The 25,108-nt window shown below is 40.1% G+C and overlaps 1 protein-coding gene across 1 annotated transcript in view; it reads right to left on the bottom strand.

Moving 5' to 3' along the window:
- Positions 1 to 16,725, bottom strand: part of Mfsd14a (major facilitator superfamily domain containing 14A) — a 33,150-nt gene extending 16,425 nt beyond the window's left edge. Inside the window, exons 1-4 of the mRNA XM_027395591.2 lie at positions 16,490 to 16,725; positions 4,645 to 4,740; positions 1,812 to 1,874; positions 997 to 1,124 (exon numbers count right to left, since the gene is read on the bottom strand). Coding sequence (XP_027251392.1) covers positions 997 to 1,124; positions 1,812 to 1,874; positions 4,645 to 4,740; positions 16,490 to 16,573 — 371 coding nt within the window. The 5' untranslated portion in view covers positions 16,574 to 16,725. The remainder of the gene's footprint in view (positions 1 to 996; positions 1,125 to 1,811; positions 1,875 to 4,644; positions 4,741 to 16,489) is intronic.
- Positions 16,726 to 25,108: the final 8,383 nt, after the last annotated feature.

Genomic DNA, 25,108 nt, shown 5'->3' with positions numbered 1-25,108 from the left:
TAATTTTAATCACAGTGGCTAAGAATGCTTTTCTAACAGAAACATACATATACCTGAAATCTGACCAAAAATATACATTAGGTAAGTAAAACCTGGATTTCAAAGAAGGTGGCACCAAAGGCTGTGGTGCATGTAACACAGCATTCTCTGGGCCTGGGCAGGATTTAGAGGTCAAGTCCAGTCTGTGCTTCATAACAAGATCTTACTGCAAAAATCAAGCAAAACAAAACAAAACATACCAAACCCCCAAAAGTCTATAGCCATACTTTCCACAGTGCTACCTAAGGTTGGCACGATAGCTGATACTTCAATATTGCTAAGACAGCTGAGACTGGAAGAGTAGAAAAGAGTACAGTCTTGTTCACTGTAACTTACACACAAGCTCTAGACTTTAACTCCAGAGCCTTTTTGATATGAAAAGATTTTTAGCAACTACCATTTTGGGTGTTACTAATAAAATCCATCCTTAATAAATTCAGACAGTAATGAACTGTACAAAATCCCTACTTAAGAAAATAGAAAGTTATCACCTCTCTCCAGCCTCTAAAATACTGTTTTCAAATTAGGGCTATGAAATCCAAAAGCAGGTTTAATGGTGGTCTAGATGCTTCTAAAAGTAGCATCTAATTCCAAATCCTCATGACCATTACTTGGGTCCTACTCCCTATGTTCCTCTCTCCCCCTTGAGGTTCATCTTTGTCAAAGAATAAATATACTAAAGAATAAAAATAATCTGTGTATTCGAAGTCAGCCTGGCCTACAGAGCAAGTTCCAGGACAGCCAGGGCAACACAGAGAAACCCTGTCTTGTCTGGAAAAACAAAAGAGGTGGGTGGAGGGGGAGAGGGGGGTAGAGAGGAATAGAGGTGTGTGTGGGGGAGAGAGAGAGAGAGAGAGAGAGAGACAGAGACAGAGACAGAGACAGAGACAGAGACAGAGAGCGTGGGAGTGCAGAAATAGTTACTTAGTTGCTACATAGAGCTGAGCATATACATACCAGGGGCTGATCTTCATTAGAGGAATGGGGGCACATGTGAAGAACACTGTTAGCAGCAAGAAGGATTTCCGGCCCCAAACATCAGAAAGAGCACCAATAAGTGGGGCACTGAGGAATGACAACAAACCCTAGAAGTTCAAATTTAAAAAAAGGTATGTTGTATATGCCTGAGATAACAATGAACTACTTTGCTACAACAACAAAAAATTTTAAAGCAACTTTACTTCTAGAATAAATAAATCATTAAGCTTTCAATAAACAGTAACTTATTTCTTGCGGAAGTACTGAAGTGTCCATAGATTGATTAGATTCTTTTGGCCTCTGCCTGGGCATTAAATATGAAGTGATAATGTAGTTCCAATTAAAGAAACTAAGCCAGCAATTCTAGAAAACTATCACAGGCTAGTTACTGGTTTTGCACTGGCAAATAGGCTACCTGTTTATGAAAAGATTGTACTGATGAAGAGTTTGGGAGTAAATTTTTTCTTTTCTCGTAGCTATCCTTATTGCTTAAATCTGTATTGTTATAAGAGCATTGAAATCTATTATAAGACAGGAAATACAAAATGATTATATACAGTTGCCTATATCTGAGTCAAATCTTATGCAAAACCCAGAGTCCAAAAAGCTATATTATCTAGTTAAACCTCGTGGATTAGGCAATGAGTATACAAAAATTACATTATATATATATATATATATATTATATATTTTATATATATTATATATATATACACACACACACACACACACACACATATATGAAAGTATGTATGTAGATACATGTATACATGCACATACACACATGATCATACCTTTACTCCTTGAATTAGGCCATTCATCAGAAATGTATGTTTAGGGAAGGTTTCATGCAATACCTTAAAGAATAAAAAGCATATTATATTTTAGTCTCAGTAAAATTTCTACATTAATATTTTCTAAACCTTCCTCCACGGTTTTTCAAGAAAGGGTTTCTGTGTAGCTGTTCTGGAGCTTGCTCTGTAGACCAGGCCGGTCTTGAACTAAGATATCTACCTGCCGCTGCCTCCCAAGTGCTGGGATCAAAGGCATGTGCAGCCACCAGCCAGCTCAAACAACCTTTCCTAATACAATCTAGTTTTATTTCATATGAATTTCCAGACTAGCATGGTGCTGTGGAATCTTATAGATGGAGCAACTGAGCTCTCGCTTGACCCGGAAGCCAAGGTTCCTTCTACTCAGTGCTGCCTGCAAGACAATGGGGAACGGCCATGAGGGGAAGGAACACTATTGCGTGTACCCCTGACATCTTGCAAAATCTAGAAATCTTCCCTTTCCTTTACTTCCTTTTTTGGCCAACAACAAGAAATCTCAGAAAGCATACTCATTGTAATAAAAATGAGAACTTAGAATACTGAAGTATAGCTCCATGGTAGAGTCCTTGCCTAGTATGGACAAGGTCCTGGGTTTGACACCTGGTAGAGGCAGAGAAGGAAAGATGAAGTGAAAGATGACAAAACAAGTAAAATTTAAAGAAACTCACTGATAAGAAAAATTACGTTTATTTTTAAATATTCCCAACCAAGGAGCTTTATGTTTCATCACAACTTGGAGAGTAGGAGGGCAGATATTACTAGCATCTACTAAGTCAGCAACCCTGCTATGCAAGCTGCTACACACAGGCAGTTCTCTTATTTGTTGGGGATAATAATAATTATCTGGCTTCAAAATAGCAAAGTGACAACTGGAGGATGTAGGACACTTGATTAGCATGCATGTGACCCAACACCAATACCCAGTATGGAAGCAAAGGAAGGAAGGAAGGGAGGGAAGGAAGGGGAAGGGAGGGGAGGGGAGGGGAGGGGAGGGGAGGGGAGGAAGGAAATGCTAGCTTGAGGTATCTTTTTCTTTTTTTAACCAATTTTTATTTATGTGTATGTGTTTGTCACATGCTTGGGGGTATCTATGGAGGCCAGAAGGGAATGTTGGGTCCCTTGAAGCTGGCATTGCAGGTGGTTTTGAACTACCCAACATAGGTGCTAGGAACAAAACTAGGGTCCTGTGGATGAGCAGCAAGTTTTCTTAACCCCTGAGCCCTATCTCCAGCTTCTGAGATATCTTTCTGTTAGTTACAATAAAGACCCAAGGAACTGAAGCAGGGAGTCTGCAAAAGTCCTCAACATGTTATACATCAGCCCTTAAACCACGTTATCAGGCCTGGGAATAGTGGCAGAGCACTTGCCTAGCTTGTGTGAAAAACTAATGATACATTTAGGTAAATTAGTTGTACTTTTTAAAAGGAAAAGGATCTTAATCAATGTACCAAATTGGCCCTCTTTTTTTTTAAGATTTATTTTTTTATTATTTACTTATTTATTATGTATACAGTATTCTATCTGCATGTATCCCTGCAGCCAGAAGAGGGCTTCAGATCTTATCACAGTTGGTTGTGAGCCATCTTGTGGTTGCAGGGAATTGAACTCAGGACCTCTGGAAGACCAGCTAGTGTTCTTAACCATTCAGCAATTTCTCCAGCCCCCAAATTGGCATTCTTATAACTCTAAATACATTACTAAGAGAACTATTCTAACTTTAAATAAATGACAGTTTATTATAAACAAAAACCAATTATTTGAAGATGATTATGGCCTGTGTATTCAAAGTAACAATGTGAAACACCAATATTTTATACACAGAAAGCAACTGTTATGTAGGTGTAGATAAATCTGCCAAATATGGACTGTAAACAATTTAGACTCTTGCAGTCTCCTTATATGGTCATTTACGTTTTCCATGAACAATCTTTGAAGCCTCCTGAGTATACAATGATCAAGTTTGTGAACAACACACAAGAAAGTAAACTGTTTTAAAGTTCTCTTCTGGTGGGCTGGAGAGATGGTTCAATGATTAACGGCATTCACTGGCTGCTCTTCTAGGGGACTCTGAATAGATTCCCAGCACCCACATGGTGGCTCACAGCCATCTGTAAATCTACTTCCAGGAACCTAATACCTCCACAGGCACCAGGCATGCACATGGCACACATACATACTTAGGTAAAACACCCATATGCTCAATATTTAAAAAAAAAAAAAAATTCTACTCTGAGATTCTGTAAGCTATATACTTAAACTAATTATTCCTTTCAAGATACAGACTCTTTCATAAATGGGAACTTCATTCTATTTCTTTTTCCTGCACTGACAGGAGGAGATTAACTATCACCTGAGCTTTCTGGTTCAGTAAATCAGTCTTCTACGATTCCAAATCTAGGAAAATGTAGGTAACATCACATTTAGTCTTTGTAGATCTTGAGGTCAAATGAAAAGAAACTTGTCTTGGGAAAACAGTTACACAATTTACCTCCAAATTATTATGTTGAGTAAAATGGGCCCTAAATTTCACCTTCCCTAACCTATCAGTGTAAAGATCCCTCCTCTCTACCCAACAGTGGTGATTAATCCTCTGCTTGGACACATCCTATGACAGGCCCATTCACACACCCGAGCCACCACCCCAGCTAAGGGATTTGTAAAGGCTGGAAGAGGTAGCTAAAGCACTAAGTGTAGGCCACTTCTGGAGAAATGACCCATTAGCATTGGTTAACCATGGAAAGGAAAACAGGCCATCTTTTTTTGCCATAGAAAAAGTACATTAAAGATTACTTACCACCAATGTGGGTGCTGTCAGTAGTCCCCAAGCAAAAAACTCCAAAAAGATGACAATAACCGCATGATAAACACTAGGGGAGCCTATTCCTTGAGGCTGTAGAAAGACATTATTTTCAAAAGTTAAAAGAGCAATGGTGAACTCCTGAATAACTAACAATGATAAGCATGCACTATCTAACATGGGGATAGTTAGTCTAAACTGCTGTTTGGACTCTTCAACCAACTTTAATATTTCAGACGAGGATTGGCATGCAAGCAAACATATTCCACCACTGAGGCTTTCAAACATATTTAACAGCCATATGGAAAGTGCTAGGATTTTGTACAGGCCAAAATGTTGCATTGCTCTTGATACACCGTCACAAAGAGTCACCATTAAAACGATATACATATCTCCCACACCTACAGAATTTAAGGACCTACACCCCCATCCCAAGCATGAAATCAGAGGAACCTGAAATCTGGAGGAGGGGTGTTGAAGGACCAGGGCTGGGAACCAATTTATATAAGATCTTTTCATTTGTTCACCAAACATCATAGGGTATATTCTATGAAGTTCTATGACAATAAAAGCAAGACACTCCCAGTTCTTAAAGTTCATACCCTAGAAAACACAAATCCAATTGTATCTACTGGCATATGGGTAAGTAACTTAGAAAGAGGTGAGCAGTGTTATATGCAGATATGGATTATCCCCTGGTCCACAGTGTAGTCATATTGAGAGGAAACCAGTTCATGAAAGAGCTAGCTTCATCACCAGTATGTTAGGACATTGATGAGTCCACAGGGAACAAGCCATATGAGGAAGCGGGACTTGGTTGAGGAAACGGTCTCTCTGTCTCTCTTTGCCTTCTGTAAACCTAAGATGAGCTGCTCTGCTTTACCACATAAGCCCAGCTATGGTGTTCTGCTTAATCATGTAGGCTCCAAAGCAACAGAGCTACTGATTATTGTCTGAAGCCTTTGAAACAGTGAGAGAAAAAAAATCAAAGTTGTTTTCTTAGGCACTTTGTCACAACAAAGACAAGCTAACTTATACACAGGTTAAGAAGAAACTCTTGAGATCTACTGAGAGCATGATAAATATGGTTGATAACAATATGCTATATTTTAAAAGTTGTGAGATAGTATACTTTAAGTGTTCTCAAAACAAAAAGGATGAATATGTGTGATATAACATGTTAATTGGTTTAATTTAGCCATGCCATTTGTGAACATACTGTATTCTGTATCATAATTGTGCATGGCTTTATTTATGAACTAAATAAATAAATGAAAAAAAAAAAAAAAAAGAAGAAACTCCAGGGACTGGAGAGATGGCTCAGAGGCTAACTAGTACTTGTTATTCTTCCAGGTGACCTGGGTTTGATTCCCAGCACCCATATGGCAGTTCACAACCATCTGTAACTCCAGTTCTAGGGAATCCAATGCCCTTTTCTGGCTTCTGCAGGTACCAGACATGCATACAGGTGAAACACCAATACTCATAAATAAATCTTTAAAAAAAGTAGCCAGGTAGTGGTGGCTCACACCTTTACTACCAGCACTCAGGGAGCAGAGGCAGGTGGATTTCTGTGAGTTCAAGGCCAGCCTGGTCTACAGAGCAAGTGCCAGTATAGTCAGGGCTACATAGAGAAATCATGAAACAACTCAATGAATGCCACAGTATATTACTTTCTTAGGTACAGAAATTCTGTTTTTTCTTTTTGTATTCTAAGGCATAGATAGCAGAATGGCTAGTATATAATATCTAATACCCATGACTTGATCCCTACTGATAACTGACATGTAGTTGCTAGGTGACTTAGGGTAGCCTACACACAGTCCAGGACTAACAATGGCTCCACTTACTGTTTAAACCTTTTTTTTTTTTTTTGTTCATCTTCTGTGGTTGGAGGACTGTTTTCAACTTTACAACAGAACAAAGGATATATATATATATATTATATATATATATATATATATATATATATCCAGAAGAAACCAGACTTCAAATTTTGACTTCTTTCCAGGATTTGTGATATATAGCACAACACTCTCACAATACTGGGCAGTGGCTGCAAGCCACAGATCCCCAGTCAGCCATGTTAAGCTCAAGGGCTAACAACAGAAGTTCAGTAGTACCCTGGGTGACACTGCCTCCAAGACCTCAGCTCAGAGTCTCAACTGTGTTTTGAACTGTACTTCTTTTTGCTCTCAGAGAAAGGTACTGAATTAATCATGGAAAACAAAAACTTCATTAAGTGCTTAATTTGCATATTTCTTTTATATAGCTGTGTATTCCTCAGGAGAAAAAGAGTCTCGAGTGGAAAAGGTTTATTAAGGGGACTTACCTAATGCACCCCTTTTCTACTCTTAGTGGTCAGGGTGTGGCTATTCCATCAAGTTAAGCAACAGTGCTATGTTACTGGAATGCCTACAAAGTGAACTCATTAAGAAAGATAAAACTAAAATTTACAAACAGCTAACTAAATCCAAGTGATCATCAATATCTAGGAAGGAGCCTAACTTCAGCACTTGTCTTCATATTACAATGTCACTTCTTATTTTAAAATTAGACTCCAGCCAAAAAATTTCAATTAATGGAACTCCTAACTGCTTCTATACCTTGAGAAAGTCATCCCACTATGAAGGATAAGAAACAACGTCTGCTTTCAAAAGGCATAATCAATTTCAGGGATGTAGATGCACACTAGCCTAAAAGTACCAACTCTGGTTTTGAAGGCCCTGCACATACTGGACAAGTGCTCAAGCTATACCCCCAGGCCAAGCTATACCACCAGGTCTTAAGTCATATTTTTACTGACACTTCCAACTTGAAACCATGCTAAAAACAATTTGTGCTTTTAAATAATTGAGAACTTTAAGTCATATGTACTTGCCAGACTACTACTTCAGAAAAGCTATTTGTTTTATTCAAACTTCAAACTTTTGGCAGCTACAAACAAGTTATACACAATAATCTGCAATTTCTGGCAGATACCATGATTATATTAATAAGCAGTACTCCTAATGACATTTGTTTGAAGAAAATACATAATCTGAGAACACTGTTTGTTAATCTATCGCATACACCCATTGAAAGCAAATGCTAAAGCATAAGCTCTGGAGATACTGCCTGCCACACACCTACCAAAGACAGTGCAGCTGGTACCCAATAGCCAGAGATTCTGCATCCAGATCCAACCAACTGCACATCTAAAATAAATGTTCAAGGTGAACATATGCAGATGTTCTGTCATCATTCCCTAAGAAATATAGTATGCCAACCATTATACAGCAGTGACACTTCATTAGATAATACAAGTAATCTGACAACAAAGAAAGTAAACAGGAGACCATCTATCTTTTTTAAATAGAGGCCCTGAGTTCAATCTTCCAGAGTAGAGGTCGAGGAGGGTATCTGGTACTCTGCTTCTCTGATCAGACTTCATTTTGCAAATGATATAGAAACTACTATTTTAGGTATTTCCAACCAAGCAATTTCCATGAGCCAACACCTGAAGGCTAACAATAATCTCTAACTCCAATTTCAGGAGATCCAACACCCTTCTCTGGCCTCTACAGGCAAGGAACGAATGTGGTGCACAGACACATACAAGCAAAACACTATACACATTAATTTTTGTTTTGAGACATGGTTTCTCCCTAGAACAGTCCTGGCTGTCCTGGAACTCACTTTGTATACCAGGCTGGCCTCAAACGCACACAGATCCTCTTGTTTCTACCTTCTCAGTTCTGGGACTAAAAGCGTCACATTAAATTTTTAAAAATAAATCTCTAAAGTAGTCTGGCACAATGGCACATCTTTAGAATCTCAGCATTTGATAGAAACAAAAGGATTGGGAGTTCAAGGTCATCCTCACCTACATAGTGAAGTTCCTGGCCAGTCTGGGCTGTAAGAAAGTCAATCTCCCTAAGTTACTACATAGAACTATACATTTTCAAGTATACATATATGCATTATAGGCTATATATACACATGATGGCGAATGTGCATTTTCCCCCGAGTTTGGGTTACCTCTCTTAAAATACTTTCTGGGTCCTTCTATTCTCTTGTAAAAATTTCATAATTCCATTTTTTCTTTATAGTAGAATATTCCACTTTATACATGTGGCACATTTTCCTTAGCCTTTCACCTGCTGGTAGACATCTAGATTGGATCCATTTCTTTGCTTCCAGGAATGTATAAATTTATAGTGTAAGTAAGTCAGTATAGTGTACCATTTAGAAAGGAGACTAAGAGAAGGTAATGTTAGGTGATGAGGAAACAATTAAATGCAGGCACAGGACATAGGAGTCACAGAAGAGGATACAAAGCTGTTCTTCTAGTTTCAATTGTCAGGTTGGTTTATTGTTTGTTTTTCTCCTTGCTTTTTCTGAGGCAATGAAGAGCATTAAAATGTAATAGACAGTTTCAGCTGGTAAAAGCACCTGCTGCAACAAACCTCAAGGCCTGAGTTCAATCCCCAGAACCCATATAAAGCTGGAAGGAGAGGTAAAGGTGGAAGAACCCACTCCTGAGGCTTTGTGGCACATGAGCACATACTCACGTACACATGATAACATACCTATAACAACAACAACAAGAAGAATTAACAGATATGAAAGTATAAAACCTTAATGGACACTCCCTGGTTTCAGAATGGCCACTCTAACTGTAGAGAAATTCACCGAGACGTGTAGAGTTATAACAGGGCAAACATTTGAATGGCTACCTTAATCTTGCTGTGTCATGATTTCATTTGTGGATTCACTAACAATGAAGTGATTTTATTTAATACAAAGAACTATCTAGTTTATCAGTGGTGTAATCCCATGCCTGTGTTTAAAAAAACCAATGAAGATTTTACAAAAACAAGTCAACTTGGGCTGGAGAGATGGGCCAGTGATTAAGAGCATCTGCTCCTCTTCCAGAGGACCCGGGTTATAGTCGTAGAACCTACACAATGGCTCACAACCATCTGTAACTCTGTAATTCCAGTTCCCAGGAATCCAGTGCCCTCTCTGGCCTCTGAGGGTACCAGAGCACACAGCAAACAGACATACATGCAAGCATATAAACACACACACACACACACACACAAAAAAAAAAAACATAAATAAGTCTAAATAAACAACAAGTGTATTTTAAAAATCTAACCAAAATAAAATTTCAACAAAATATATAACTCATTTGAATAACTGTGTAGCTCACATTCTTTAACAGGAGTGTTATAGTTAATTTACATCACAAATGATAATGATTTAACAATAAGAGGATGTATTCGGAAATGTCACAAGTTGATTTTAACCCAACCACCTTTCTTTTCCTGTCTTTTTGAGACAAGGTTCCACACAGCTCAAGCTAACCTGGAATTTGCTATGTAGAGCACAGTAGCCTTCTCCTTCACAGTCGTCTTGCCTCACCCTCCTTAACATTGCTCTGATTTTAGATGAATGCTCCCATTCTCAGCTTTACTTCTTCATCTTAGAAACTTTAACATGGTCACCATGTCTTTAAATACAATAAAACTTAGAGCTACAAATTTTACTGGTATGTACAGATCCTTCAAAAACAAATTCAACTGTGTCATTATTACTTTCATTGGTGAAATGGTGGCCAATAGATTATACAGACACAAGTTAACATATAACGATTGACTCTACAATTACTTATGCTGTTCTTAAACAGACCCACTCTTAAATTTGAATACTAAACAGGGAAGAAACTCAGAAATGTTTCTACTAAAATCAGAAACAAGAAAAGGGTGTCACCGGGCAATGGTGGCACATGCCTTTAATCCCAGCACTCGGGAGGCAGAGGCAGGCAGATCTCTGTGAGTTCCAGACAGCCTTGTCTACAAGAGCTAGTTCCAGGACAGCCTCCAAAGCCACAGAGAAACAAACCCTGCCTTGAAAACAAACAAAAAAACAAACAAACAAAACAAAACAAAAACAAAAAAAAAAGAAAAAGAAAAAGGGTGTCTAGTTCCTTCACTTCTTCAATATAGTGAGTGCCTGAAGTCTTAGCTAATGTCTAAGATAAGCAAAAGGGATACAAACAGAAAAGGTCAACTATTATTTGCAGATTATATAATTATTTAAATTAGACCCTCAAGGGAAAGCTCTTAGTACTGATAAACACTTTCATTAACATACAAAAATTAACAACCTTCCTACTAAGACACAACAATACCTCATCTCACACTATTTGACAGAGATATAGTCAACAAAAACAGTATGGTATTATCACAAACAGGCATGAAAATGAAAGGAGATCCCAGAAATAAACCCATATACAGCCACCTAACTTCTAACAGATGCATAAAAACCTGTGTTGGAGAAAGGACTGCTTCTTCTAACAGATGGTGTTGGATTTCCAAATCTACAAGAATGAAACTAGATCCCTAGATCTCACCTTGCACAAAAATCAATTCAAAATGAGTCAAACACCTGAACCACTGAACCCACTAGGGGAAAGCACTTCAGCACACAGGTGTAGTTGAGGACTTTCTAAAAATGACACCAATAGCACAGAGAAAAACTGTTAAGAATTGACAAATGGGATTGCATTAAATTCAGACACTTCTGTAGGGCAAGGGTGGACACAGTCTAGAAAATGGGAGATAATTATTCACCTGACAGGTAAGTAACATGTAGAATATACAAAGAAATACAAAAACCTAAACAGAAAGTCTATTGTGTGAAAGTGTATTGCTGTGATTGGTATAATAAAGAGCTGAATGGCCAATAGCTAGGCAGGAGAAAATAGACAGGATTTCCTGACAGAGAGAACTCTGGGAAGAAGGGAGGTGGGGAGACACCAGTGAGACAGGGAGAGGAAATAGGAAATGTAAGATGGAAGAGAGCTGCTGGGCATTGGTGGTGCACACCTTTGATCCCAGCACCCGGGAGGCAGAGAGGCAGGCAGATCTGTGTGAGTTCGTAGCCAGCCTGGTCTACAGAGAGAGTTCCAGGACAACCTCCAAAGCTACAGAGAAACCCTGTCTCACAAAAAAAGAAGATGGAAGAGAGGTAACTACATGTGGCAGAACATAATAAGTCATTATTTGGGGGCTGGCAATCCAAAGATAGTCCGACAAGAAAGATTACTCCATAAATCAAACAACCCAAGCAGTAAGCACTGATATGCCGATTTGGGCATCTCTGGGTAATAGCAAGATGGCTCGCCATAAAGAACAGCTAACATGGTCAGGCGGTATGGTACATACCTTTGATCCTAACACTGGGGAGGCAGAGGCAGGAGGATCTCTGAGTTTGAGGCCAGCCTGGTCTACAAAGTGAGCTCCAGGACAGCTAGGGGTACACAGGAAAAACCCCATCTCAAAAAAAACAAAGCAACAACAAAATAACTAAAGGGTTTGTATTTTTTAAAAAAGGCACAACTAGAGACATTAAGTGGATTAAATGAGTCTCAGGAAGACAAGCCATGTTTCCTCTTACATATGATTCCTTAATTTTATAGATACACAAAATCATGGATGTATTTATGCCATGAAAGTAGAATTAAACTGACCAAAGAAGACTTGGGAGATGACAAAAAAAGGGAAGGTAGGAGGAGTATGGAAGCACTGTATCAGAGTACATTACATACTGAATGGAACAGTAATGGACGGAGGTAATGGATACAAAATTTCTAAATTTCTAAAAAGGTTGTATGTCTAACTAAAAAAATAACTTCACAGTTTTAGTGTATTTCACATGAACAAAACAGTGATTTTACTTCTGTGTTTGCCTGATAATCTTTTGCTTTCTATTCATAGGCTGACACATTGTTTATTACTATGTATTTCATTTATATTTTACATTTGGCAATTTTACATTTATATAAATATATCCTTAATATATGTAATATAAATGTTAAATATATCTTCCCTTAGCTTAATAAACTTAGTTAACTACTTAAAACCGTATAAAATCTGCCAAGAAAAATATACTAAGAAAATTCTGCAAAGACCTTCAAAGTGAACCGATGCAGTTAAAACTGATACACTCTGGAGACTGAGGCTCGGCTGTAAAGTGCTTGCTTAGGATTTGTGAAAACCTGGGTTCATCCTCAGCAACCTCAACAAAACTCATATATACCATCACACAACTTAATGTGACTTAACCTTTGTTCTACATTACTTAAAGTGCAACAAATAAGCTTTATCCAGACATCAGAGCAAACTGGATACAATTTCAAGGGGAAATAAATTAGTAGCACACCATTAGGGTGCCGCTTAATGGTAGCATGCTTGCCTAGCACATGTGAGGTCATGAGTTCAATACCTAGCACAAGTAAGTTATAACTAACCTAGTTCATTCAGAAGAATCCATTTCTTCAGTTGATAACTATAAATCTACTCTAATTTTTGCCAAATCACTAGCAACTTTTGGTTTCAACAATATTAAAATTGGTTGAACAAACTTAGAATATTAACCCTAAAAAGAAAAAGAGAATCAGACTAATCATTGATCACCTAGTCAAATACTGTTCAAAGATTGTCAGACTGACCACATAGTCCCAGATATTTACCAGCCTCTGAATGAATCCAAGGGTAAAATGTCTTTAAAGGCTGAAATTGTAATGTCAGTAATAGCAGCTCTAAAACAATTCACAACAAAACACACAATGTAAAAAACAAAAGTTAATTTACCCTTATAAAAACCCAAAGAGAGATGGGCATTGGTGGCACACACCTTTAATCCCAGCACCCAGGAGGCAGAGGCAGGTGGATCTCTGTAAGTTTAAGGCCAGCCTGGTCTACAGAGCAAGTTCAGGGCAGGCTCCAAAGCAATATAGACCCTGTCTTGAAAAACCAAAACAACAAACAAACAACAACAAAAAACCCAAAGAGGTGCTGTAGAGTGGGGAGGACTGGAAAGATGACCTAGTGTTTAAGATCACTTTCTAGTGGCTTTTTCAGAGGACCTTGGTTTCATTTCTAGCACCCACATGGTGGCTAACTACCAACAATAATCCCAGTTCCAAGGGATCTGATGGCCTCTTCTGGCCTCCAAAAGTCACTGCACTCATATGGTGAGACATACAAGCAGGCAAAACACCCACATGTCAAATAAAAATAAATTTTAATGTTCACAACAGTAATCTAACTTACATGTAGAAGCAGAAAAGCAGTGCCATCTTTAAACCTTCATATGTTTGAGAGAGAAAGTGATTATATATATATATATATATAATCCACCCATCCACCCACCCAGGCCCTGTGGGATTCTACGATAAAAAACAAGGCTCTTACTCTGGAGCCAGTACCACTGCTCTTAAGAATGCAAACTGGAGATGGCTCAACCATTATGAGCACTTGTGCTCTTTGCAGAGGACTCATGTTCCGTTCCCTGAACTCAGAAGGAGTGAAAAAACATCTATAACTCAAGTTCCAGAGGATGTGACTCCCTCTTCTAACCTCCTCAGGCACGAGGCATGCATGTTAAGCACATACATACATTCAGGCAAAATTACCCATATACATAAAAATTTGAAAGAAATAATCTCTATCTCTCTCTCCCTCCCTGCCTTTCTATCTCCCTCCCTCCCCACCCCCTCTCTCTGAGTAGCACTGGCTGTCCTGGAACTAGCTTTGTAGACCAGGCTGGCCTTGTGAACTCACAGAGATCCACCTGCCTCTGCCTCCCAAGTGTTAGGATTAAAGGCGTGTACCACCACCATACATAATCTTTTTTTTTTTTTTTTAAAGAAGAATGGAGAGGAAAACAAAGTATAGTTAGATGGGAAAGGGCAAGGCTCTAAGTAAGACATCAGTCCTCAAGAAACGTTGTCATTGATTTAGTGTTCCATTAAGACATTATGTTGTTACTAGTGAAAAGTAGTATTTTGTGTACTAAAGCAAGCTGTAAATTTGCTGTATCTTTATAAATAGCAAAAATTTAAAAAACAAACAAACAAACAACAACAAAAAAACAAGACCCTCTTCTTGTCAGGCCTGGTAGCACATCCCTATAATCCTGAGCACTAGGAAGGCAGAAGTGGGAGGATCTTAAGCTGAAGTCATTCTGAGCTACCTGACAGCTCTTCTAAAACTAAGAATGCAGTAGGGCTGACATAGGTTATGAGTTTGAACCCCAGTATCTCACTAAAACAACAACAACAAACCTTTACAGAGCAAACCAAACAAAAATCCATCAAAGAGTCAATAAAACCACAACTTTTTTTTTTTTTTTTTTTTTGGTTTTTCGAGACAGGGTTTCTCTGTGGCTTTGGAGGCTGTCCTGGAACTAGCTCTTGTAGACCAGGCTGGTGTCGAACTCACAGAGATCCGCCTGCCTCTGCCTCTGGAGTGCTGGGATTAAAGGCGTGCACCACCAACGCCCAGCTAAAACTACAATTTAAAAGGTGTTTCTGAATAATCTTTCATTCTTGTCTTTTGCAAACATCTTAAACATCATCTGGCTTCTTAAGATAAGATGTGTGCTTCGTTAAAATTTTGTCTTCTGTCTAGCGTTTGTGGCACACACCTTTAATTCCCAGCGCTTCCGGCAGAGACAGGCGGATCTCCGAGTTCAAAGCCAGCCTGGTCTACAGCGCACAGTTCGGGGACAGCCAAGGTTACACAAAGAAACACTGTCTCAAAAACAAAAATTGTCTTCCTATAGCTGACAACATTCTCCTTTTCTCCTATATAATGCCTACCAACCTGGTCCAAACTGCTAACCTGAATTCATCAGATCAAAGTAATATTTTAATCCGGTACAGTAACAAGGATCTGAGAAACATGGAACTTTCTTTTGTCAATAAATGTCAAAAGTTATGACAACTTAATAAACCTGACAGTTAACCGAACACACTCTGAAATCATTCCATATGTACCAAGCTTTCTAAATGTTTGGCAGTTGGACTAGGCCATGTTCTGAAATGTCAAAAGAAAGTTGTCATTTATTTCAAATTGAATTCAGCAAATCCTCAGTGGTGGCCTACTTACATTTTTAGTGCTTTGATAGCATTGATCGAGGCTCCATTAAATTACAAACAAATGGATGAAAGGAACCAAGTCTGCAACTTCACGGCAAAGACACAGACACATCTTATTTTTCCATTCTGTTTCCGAACGTGATACCAAAGGATTCAGCAAAGATCAGCGTGTGAACGACAGGGAAATCTCAGCACAACAAAAAGTGTACGCTCCTTTGCCAATTACAAATCCTATATCCACTTCTGGTAACCCACTGCACACTGCATAAAGTTTACTGCGAATAACGACGGTCTAAAAGGCACATTTTTAGCCTTAGCCCGCCTGCCTTTCAAAGAGTCGTCTCTGGTCCTCAGGCCATGACAAATTAATGACTGTTATTTTGAGGCACAAGCTGACGACTTCTCTAAAAGAGGGTATGTGTAGGCCCCAGGTAGTAAGGTCAGGCTTCCGACGCCGGGAGCCAAAGCGAGCCCACCCCCCGACAGGGTCACCGAGCCCAGGGCAGTTCAGAGCCGTCGTTCGGGCTCCCGGCGACTACGACGGGACGAGGCACGTACCCTGGCCCAGCGGGCCGCGGCGGCGGCGGCCCCCCGCCACAGCATATGGAGCGCAGGGCTGCCCGGCCTCCCCGCGCGCCGCGCTGGGCCTGGCAGGGCTACCGAGGGGCCGACGCCTCCTCCTGCGGCCGGTGCACGTGGGCCGAGGCCGCAGGCTCCCGAGACGCCGCGACCGGCCGCAGGTGCGGGCGGCGTCCCAAGAAGCCAGGCCGCGGAGGCCGCCGGTGGAGACGGCGGCAGCGCGGACAGTGCGGGCGGGCTGGGTGCTCCCGGCCGGCGAAGGCGGAAGCAGGGGGAAGAGCGAGCTGGGCCCGCGCCGGGGCCGCCCTGCGGCGCCGAACCAAGACTCACCGTGCCTCCGTCCTTAATGATGATCTTTTTGGCCAGCATGATACTGCGGTTCGCGGCCCGTTTCTTCTTCTTCCCCTGGGTCATTTTACCATCCTCGACTCCCGGCGCTGCAGCAGCCACTCAGGGGGCGGGCGGCCCCAGCGGCGAGTGCGGTCCCGCCACTACTGCCGGGCCGAGCCGCTCCGGGCGCACGCCGCCATCTTGAGGGCCCGGCCTGCCTCCGGCGGCGCGTCACATCGTGCGATGGGCTGAGCCGCCCGCCCCGCCCCCATGACGCGGCCCCGCCCCCGCAGTGCGGCCACGCCCCTCAGAGTCGCTACACTAGCACAGAGGGCAGGGAGGAGGCCTGGGGCCTGGGTGGAGTCAGCTGGTCATTTGTAAGGTGCTGAGCTGAGCAGTGGATATGCTGTTTCTCCTTTGCAGATGAAGGAGATCAAGTTTCAAAAAGTTATTACCTGCTCAAACCTGACAGTTTCTCAGAATCTCTAACCAGATGTCCCAAACTTATCAGCATCCGCGTCAACTGCTTCCCCACCAAAACCGAACTGAAGGGAACAGTGTTACAGGAACTAGCAGGTAGAGGGGTTTTTGTTGTTTTGTGTTTGTTTTTTTAGCTGTTGATCTGATGCCCAGCTAGGTCATGCTTACTTACACAACCCCCTAGTCCCAGGCCATTTTATCCCCCCGCCAATCTAAACAAGATACTTCGAAGGCTCTTGTTTAAAGAAATCAGTTTGACTACAAATCTATTCGAAAGAGCATGGATACAAGTGGAATATGAAATATAAAGCATTACCACAGTGCTAACTTTTATTTTTTATTTTTAATATTTATTAATTTTTTGAGACAGAGGCTCATTATGTAGACCAGGCTGGCCTCAAACTCAGACATCCTCCTGACTGCCTCCTATGCTGTGATCAAAGGCATGTGCCACCATGCCCGACAAAATTTTGATTTTAGCAATTTTGAAAACCTTTTTCTTAAGTATACTTTCAGTGTTAGGTCATGAAAGAGCACAACACATGCGATCGACACTCAAACTGATGAAGGGAAGCTGGTGGCAAAGCAAAATGTGGCAACAGTGAGCCTGGATGCGGTGGTTCTAAGATACATTCACAAATACAATATTCCTCCCCGGAAGTGGATTAGGCTTCCTCTCCTGGCTTGTGACCTTGTTAGTGATGTCCTTCAGTTTTAACAGATTGAAGCCAAAGTGATAGTGCTGACTTCAGAGGCTAGGTCATAAAAGGCACTGGGTGTTTTTGCTAGGACTTTCATTCACCCCAAGTCAGGGGGTGTCACTTGCTATGGCATGATACTAGAGGAGCTATAGAGGTGCAGTTGTGGAGGAACTGAAATCGCCTATATGAAGTTTTGAGGTTTTTTGTTGTTGTTGTTGTTGTTGCTGTTTTGGTTTTTCGAGACAGGGTTTCTCTGTGGCTTTGTGGATCATCTTGGAAGTAGATCCTCTAGTCCCGCTCAAGCCTTGAGCTGACCTAGACAGCTTGAGTATAATTTTATGAGATCTTCAGCTAGGACCACCCAGCTTAGCCAGGGATGTAGTTCTTTTGGAGTGCCTATCCTGCAAGCACAGGGCTGCAGATTTTATCCCCAACAATGGATAAACCCAGCAGGGAAGAGCATGCCTGAACCCTGGTACTCAGGAGATGGAAGCAGCAGAATCAGAATCTCAAGAACACATCTGAGACCAGCCTGGGAAATATGAGACCCTGTCTTGAAAATGGGTGAGGGGTAGATGTTTCAGGCTACCACACTGGGCCTGCTACATGGCTATAAGTAATTAATAGAAAAGATAAAGGACAAAGTATAGGGTCCATGTGAATGTCTGCATTACTGCAGCTTTCCCATAAATTTCAAAATAAAAACAATAAACTTGATTGGATGCTCTGTTCCTGCTACTTCCCTGCTGACAAGAAACAGAAACCAAACTAATCTTCGTAGTGGGAGAAGAAAACATCCTGACCTGATGAGTAAGAATTTATCATATTTACTTTAAAATAAAATTCTTACATAGAAACTTTCTTGAAGTCTAACTTGAAGCTGTTGAGAGTGGGACAGACTCCCTAACTGACTTCCAGGAACTATTTTGAATGGGTACAAAGGGCTGAGATTATTGTAAATTAGGTGTGGTGGTACATACCTGGGATCCTGGCATTTGTGATGTATAGACAGACTGATCCTGATTTCAAGGCTGGCCAATATAGCAAGTTAAGGCTAGCCATGGGCTACATGAGAGCAGGTCTACAAAAAATTATTGTATGGTTACTCCAACTTTCATAACCTCTAAACATCATACTTCAGCTATACCAAAGCTACTGGTCAGTTGTTCAAAGCTATTTGAGTATCTACAATAGTGCTCATTGGCTCTTTTCAAACCAGGGTTGAAAAGGTGTGTCTACATGATCCCATCACATAAAAACAACACAGCTGGGCAGTGGTGGGGCACAACTTTAAACCCAGCACTTGGGAGGCAGAGCAAGTTTCAGGACAGCTTGGGCTGTTACATAGAGAAACCCTGTCTTGGAAAAAAGAAATGACACAACTAAAAAGATCTGACAGGATAGAATGGGGGGTGGGGGTGGGGTGAGAGTGTTCACTGAATTCAGGCACACAGACAATTCAATGAGAGTCAACGTGAACAAATCAAGTAGAAGTTTAAACCACCACCAACAAAAGGAGCTCCAGAAGCAAAGTGACTGGGTGTCAAGTTAATCACTAAGAATGGACAAATGTCTTTTTTTGTAAGAAAGCCTTACAGAAGAGAGAACACGTTTGTAAGGAAAAGCACCACAGTAAATATAGTGACACACATATGTTGGCCTTTCAGAAAGAAACAACCTAAACTGGTGGAAATTATTCCCCACAGAAGGTGCTTGGGAATGGAGTTGAACAGACCTGGCTTTTCACTCACATATTTTTAACCTTTGAATCAGGTAAAATGGTTTTACATGTTCAATAATAAGAGCTTAAATTTACAAAACTAGATACAAATAAAAACTAGTAAACCTATTTTTTATTACACCAATAACCATATAGAGAAGACCTGAATTCCATTAATGCTTTATTTTCTCCTGAGACAGGGTCTCATTGTAGGTCTGGATGGCCAGAACTCATTATGTAGTTCCAAGCCCCCTTTATTGCTAACAAAGATCCTCCTGCCTCTATCTGAGTCCTGGTATCAAAAGTTGTGCTACCATGCCTGACCTTACATTTGCTTTTAAATACATATTTTGAATATACATTGGTATTGGTTGGCTACATCCTAATAATAGAAATGCAAATAAAATTTGAATTTCACAGAGTATGTTTGCCATTAGAATATTAGCATTGTAGCATTTAGAGTCAGAATAAGACACAAGTATGTTACTATTAGAAGCCACATTGTTTCACTGTACAAGGATAGTCAGATATAACTAAAACCATGATATTAAAATTTAAAGCCTGTAATCCCACCATTCAGGCGGCTGAGGCTGAAGGAACACAAGTTTAAGGCCTACCTTGGCTGTTCTGAGAGCTCCAGGCTAGCCTATGCTACAATGTATCTTTTCTAAAAATAAAAGCAAAGAACTGCATTGCACAAATTCAGTTGGAAATACTGATTGGAATGCATAGCCTTAAAAGATGAATTGTAGCTGAGCATGATGGTCTATGACTTTTGATCCATAACTCAGAAACACAGGTAGGTGGATCTCTTCCAATCCCAGGCCAATCTGATCTACACAGTGAGTTTCAATATAGTGAGGACTATATAGAGAGACCCCATCTTTAAAAGGAAAACAAGAAGTAAAACATCCTGGACTAAGACATTAAGTCAGAGCATGTGGCTTCAAGATAAAACAAAAGGGCCTAAGTCAAACAAAGGAATCCACACAAGTAGTACCAGAGTTTCTGAGTCTTCAAAAGTCCTATTGGGGAACAGTGTTTTAGACCAGATAGAAAACACAAACTTCAATTGTATTCTCATTCAAACCCCAAAATCAGTAAGACTGGGAGAGGTGGTGGTTCATGCCTTTAATCCAAGCACTCCAGAGGTAGAGTCAGGAGAATCTCTGTGAGTTTGAGGCCAGCATGGTCTACAGACTGAGTTCCAGGACAGCTAGCCTACACAGAAAAACCCTGTCTCAAAGAAAAAAAAAAAGAAAAGAAAGAAAAGAAAAGAAAAAACAAACAAAAAATACAACTGGAACTATTCCAGTATGAACTTGTTTTTGTAAGTGTGATGATGGAACTGAGGCAAGGGAGGGAAAGGTTGTTTTGGAGGCAAAGCTCTTAGAGCTGCTAGTTGTTAAATCTGGGGTATGTTAATCTTTCAGCTTAGCCATTCCTGAGAAGACCTGAATTTGGCTCCTAGTAACCTCATCGGGCAGTTTATGACCAGCAGTAATTCTAACTTCATGGTATCTGACACACCATTCTAGCCTCCACTGGCACCCACGCTCATGTACACTTACCCATACACAGACATATGCTCATATACAGAATTAAAACATCTTAAAAATGTTTACTGGGGGCAGGTGAGATGTCTCAGCTGGTAAAGGTGCTTACTGCCAAGCCTAATAATCTAAATTTGATCCCAAACCCAAATTTACTCTCACAAATTGTCCTCTGACTTCCACATTGGCACCATGACATGCTCCCCTCTAAGTGTTTTAAAATGTAGTGTAAGGAGGCTGGAGAGATTGCCCAGTGGTTAAGAGCACCAACGACGCTTCAGAGGACTTGGGTTCAACTCCAAGAACCCGTGTTACAGCTCACAACTATCTGTATGTAAATTCAGCTCCTTGGGGCCCAATACCTTCTTTTGGCCTCCTTAGGTATCAGGTATGAAAATGGCACACAGATCTACATTCAGGCAAAATACTATGCATATAAAATGAAAATAAAAAGTAAAATGTAATTTAAAAAATTATTTTACATGCTCTGCCAGGTGTGGTGGGGAAAGATTGGTGCCCAGGAGGCTATGACAGCAGCAAACACTCGAAGTCATCTTTAGCTACATAGCTTTAAGATAACTCAGGTTAGACCATGAGACACTGTCTCAAAACTAAGTCAACAACAAAAGGAGTTCTTTAAAAATACTGTCTTTGGGGGCTGGAGAAATGGCTCAGTGGTTAAGAGCACTGGCTGCTCTTCTAGAGGCCCTGAGTTCAATTCCTAGCAACCATGTGGTGGCTCATAACCATGCATAAACAGATCTGCTTCCCTCTTCTAGCCTGCAGGCTGAATGCTGTATACATAATAAATAAATCAATCTTTAAACAACAACAACAAAACAAAAAACCCAAAAAATATTTTCTGAGTTCACAGATAGAACCTATGAAATTTTCACATCTACACTGGCACAGTCCATTGCATCAAGATTAAAGATAATGAAGTGACAAATGCCACATAAAACCAAAATATTTAATACAAAATCAAATTTAACTGATAAGGAAAATGGAGACAAATAACAATTAAGTGGGAAACTAAACACTCAAAGATATAATTAAAAAGAAAGTAAAAAGGAAAGGAAGAAGGGAGGAAAAGAAAGGAGAGAAAGAAACAGGGAGACAGGGGTCCACTGTGAGATGCAGGCTTACCCTCAGACTTGCTGTAGCCCACACTGACCTCAAGTAACCCTATTGCCTCAGTCTCCAGAATGCTTGGATCATAGGGCTGCACCCTCGCTGTGCTGTAACTCCCTATATGGACCATTATGGCATCAAACTTAAGATAACTGCCTGCTTCTGCATGCCACTATGCCTAGCAAACTTTTTTTATACATATATTTGACTTTATTTTTAAGATTTTATTTATTACGTATACAACATTCTGCCTCCATGTATATCTGCACACCAGAAGAGGGCACCAGATCTCATAACAGATGGTTGTGAGCCACCATGTGGTTGCTGGGAATTGAACTCGGGACCTCTGGAAGAGCAGTAGGTGCTCTTAACCTCTGAGCCATCTCTCCAGCCCCTGCCTGTAAGGAGACACTCTAGCCCCGCAATTGTAGGGAGACACCCTAGCCCTGCCCAATGGCAACCCGGACAGGTGCCAGGTGGACCCGGGACTGATTCCCAATATCCAGAGAGAAGGGGCCAGAGTCTCCACGTGCAGCCCTTAAGAACCTTCCCTTTACGTCACCCCGGCTTCCCTTCACCCCGCCCTTATGGATGAGTCCCGGGTCCACCTGGCACCTGTCTGGGTTGCCATTGGGCGGGGCTAGGATTTCTCCCTACACCCGCCTGGCAAACTTTTGTTTTTATTTCTTTGTTTTTATTTAGTTATTTATTTGATAGGATATCACTAGGTAGGCTGGCCTTAAACTCACAGAGCTCTACCTGCCTCTGCCTCCCAAGTCCTGGGAATAAAGGCGTGTGCCATCACGCCTGGTTTTATGATTTTAAATTATATGTAGGTGTGTGTCTGCATGTGGGTATGTGCACATGAGTACAAGAGCTGGTGGAGATCAGAGAGGCCTCCGATCCCCTGGAGCTGGTTGTGAGCCTCTTAATGTGGGTGCTGGGAAAGAAATGTGGGTCCTCTGGGAGAGTAGTAAGTGCTCTTAACCATTGAGCTACTTTTCCAGTCTCAAAAGAAACACTAACACAAAAAATAACATTGGAGTTTCACTTAGTGCTTCTCATGAGAAAATACCTTTGTAAAATGCTGAGATTGTATCCTTTCTGAGCTCTTGAAGTATTCCGTGTGTGTGGCTACATCAGAGTAGAAGTAGGGATAAATATGGATGCCACAACAGAAGCCATCACACTCAGGCAGTGAAGGGAAGGTCCTGAGTAACTACTGAACCTGGCCGGCAGCAAAGAAGTATTTTATTTCAAACAAAATCCCTCGGGTTGTGATCATTATATAGGCAGAGAAATTCTAACCAGTCTGGTAAAACAAAGAAAAGGAAGAAGAATTACATGTGATACCAAGTTATCAAGGGATGAAGATGAGCAAGTCATTCCTGAAATATAAAAATAATAACTAATCCATAGATTAAATCAGACATAGGTAAAAAAGGGGAAAGCAGAAATATAGGAAAATATAGTCATTTATAAAAATAATCTTTCCCTTATCTATTAAATGTAGGTAATAATGGATTCTGAAAAAAAAAACGACATGAGGAATTTATCATTTAAAAAGCCACTTAATAAAAGACCAGTTTATATATTCCTTTGAAATATATTTGTAAAAATTTAAAAATACAAATCACATTCCCAAACCCCAAAGAATCACTTTACGTAAATGATGTACAGACATAGATCAATTTAGGGTCAAAATCATTTTTAAAATATTGTTTTAAATCACAGCAAATTATGTCTTACAAGAAAAGAAACAACAGACGGACATTTATATACAGTTGTTAAAGTCTCAAACCTGAATCAAGGTGTAGGTATCACAAGTCACTTAAAAAGTGCTATTCACAGATACTTTGATAGGATACTCAGTATCAGTTTGCTAGATTGTGGATTTAAAGAGCAAATGTTGAAACAACCAAAAGCTACAATTATAGTTACTCTGTTATTTTTTTTTTAAAAATCCCAATTTCAAGTATGTGTTTAAAGTTGTAAATTACAGAAATATTCTCCATAAAAGTCAGGTATTTATTTGGTAAAGCAAGGCACATAGGACCAGATTGTGGTAAAGGTGCATTTTCTTTGGCCCTATAACTACTTTAAATATCTTGGAGATTCTTGAGATGACTTTTAATACAACATATTTTTTACAAATTCAATGTAAAGATACAACTATAGAAGTCAAATATTTTTACAATGAATGTTTAAATAGAATGAGTGATGCCAAATCCTTTCTTTAAAAACAAAACAAAACAAAACAAAACTCAAAGGGAATGGTAGCACACACCTTAAATCCCAACACTTGGAAGGCAGAGGCAGGCAGATCTTTGTGATTTGTTGGCCAGCCTGGGCTACATAGCAAGTTCCAGGCCAGCCAGAGCTACGGAGTAAGACCCTGCCTCAAAAAAGAAAAGAGAAGACCTCATTCAAATGATTATGTATTGACATTTAAAGTCTACTAACTTGATTTGTAAGAATAGCAAGCATTCTACTTAAGTGTTCAGAGTAGAATGTCAATTAATTTCCTTTTTGGAATTTCCTAATAGACTCTGGCTTAAATACCCAACTGCCTTTTCTTTATATGAAATTCTGTGACATTCTGTAGAAACTGATGTAAACATTTAAGTTATTCATTTTAAACTACTATTATATTATTAAAGTAACTTCCGGCTTGAAAAGCATTCAGTACAAAGCTGCTATGCTGCACCAGGGCTTGCTGGTGCGTCAAGCTCTTTGCCAATGTTCTGTGCCTAACTTTAATGCAGCTCTCGCTGGTATTCTTTCTCCATGAATTGACACATTCCATATTAGTTAAAATAGCTGAGACATAACAAGCACACTTTTAAAAGCATCAAATTTAAATAATCCAAGCGTTATTATAAAAGCATGACAAAATCACAACATTGAACATCATCAAAACACAAAGCACATTACACAAAATTTCAGTATCAATACATATGACACAATCTAGGCTACAAGCCCATTTTTCCCCCAAATGTGATTTTTTTCCTTATAAATTTCTAAACTATACATT

This window comes from Cricetulus griseus (assembly GCF_003668045.3).
Source record: "Cricetulus griseus strain 17A/GY chromosome 1 unlocalized genomic scaffold, alternate assembly CriGri-PICRH-1.0 chr1_0, whole genome shotgun sequence".
NCBI classification, from domain to species: Eukaryota; Metazoa; Chordata; class Mammalia; order Rodentia; family Cricetidae; genus Cricetulus; species Cricetulus griseus.
The sequence above is the reverse complement of the archived record's forward strand: the minus strand, read 5'-3'. Positions and strand labels throughout refer to the sequence as shown.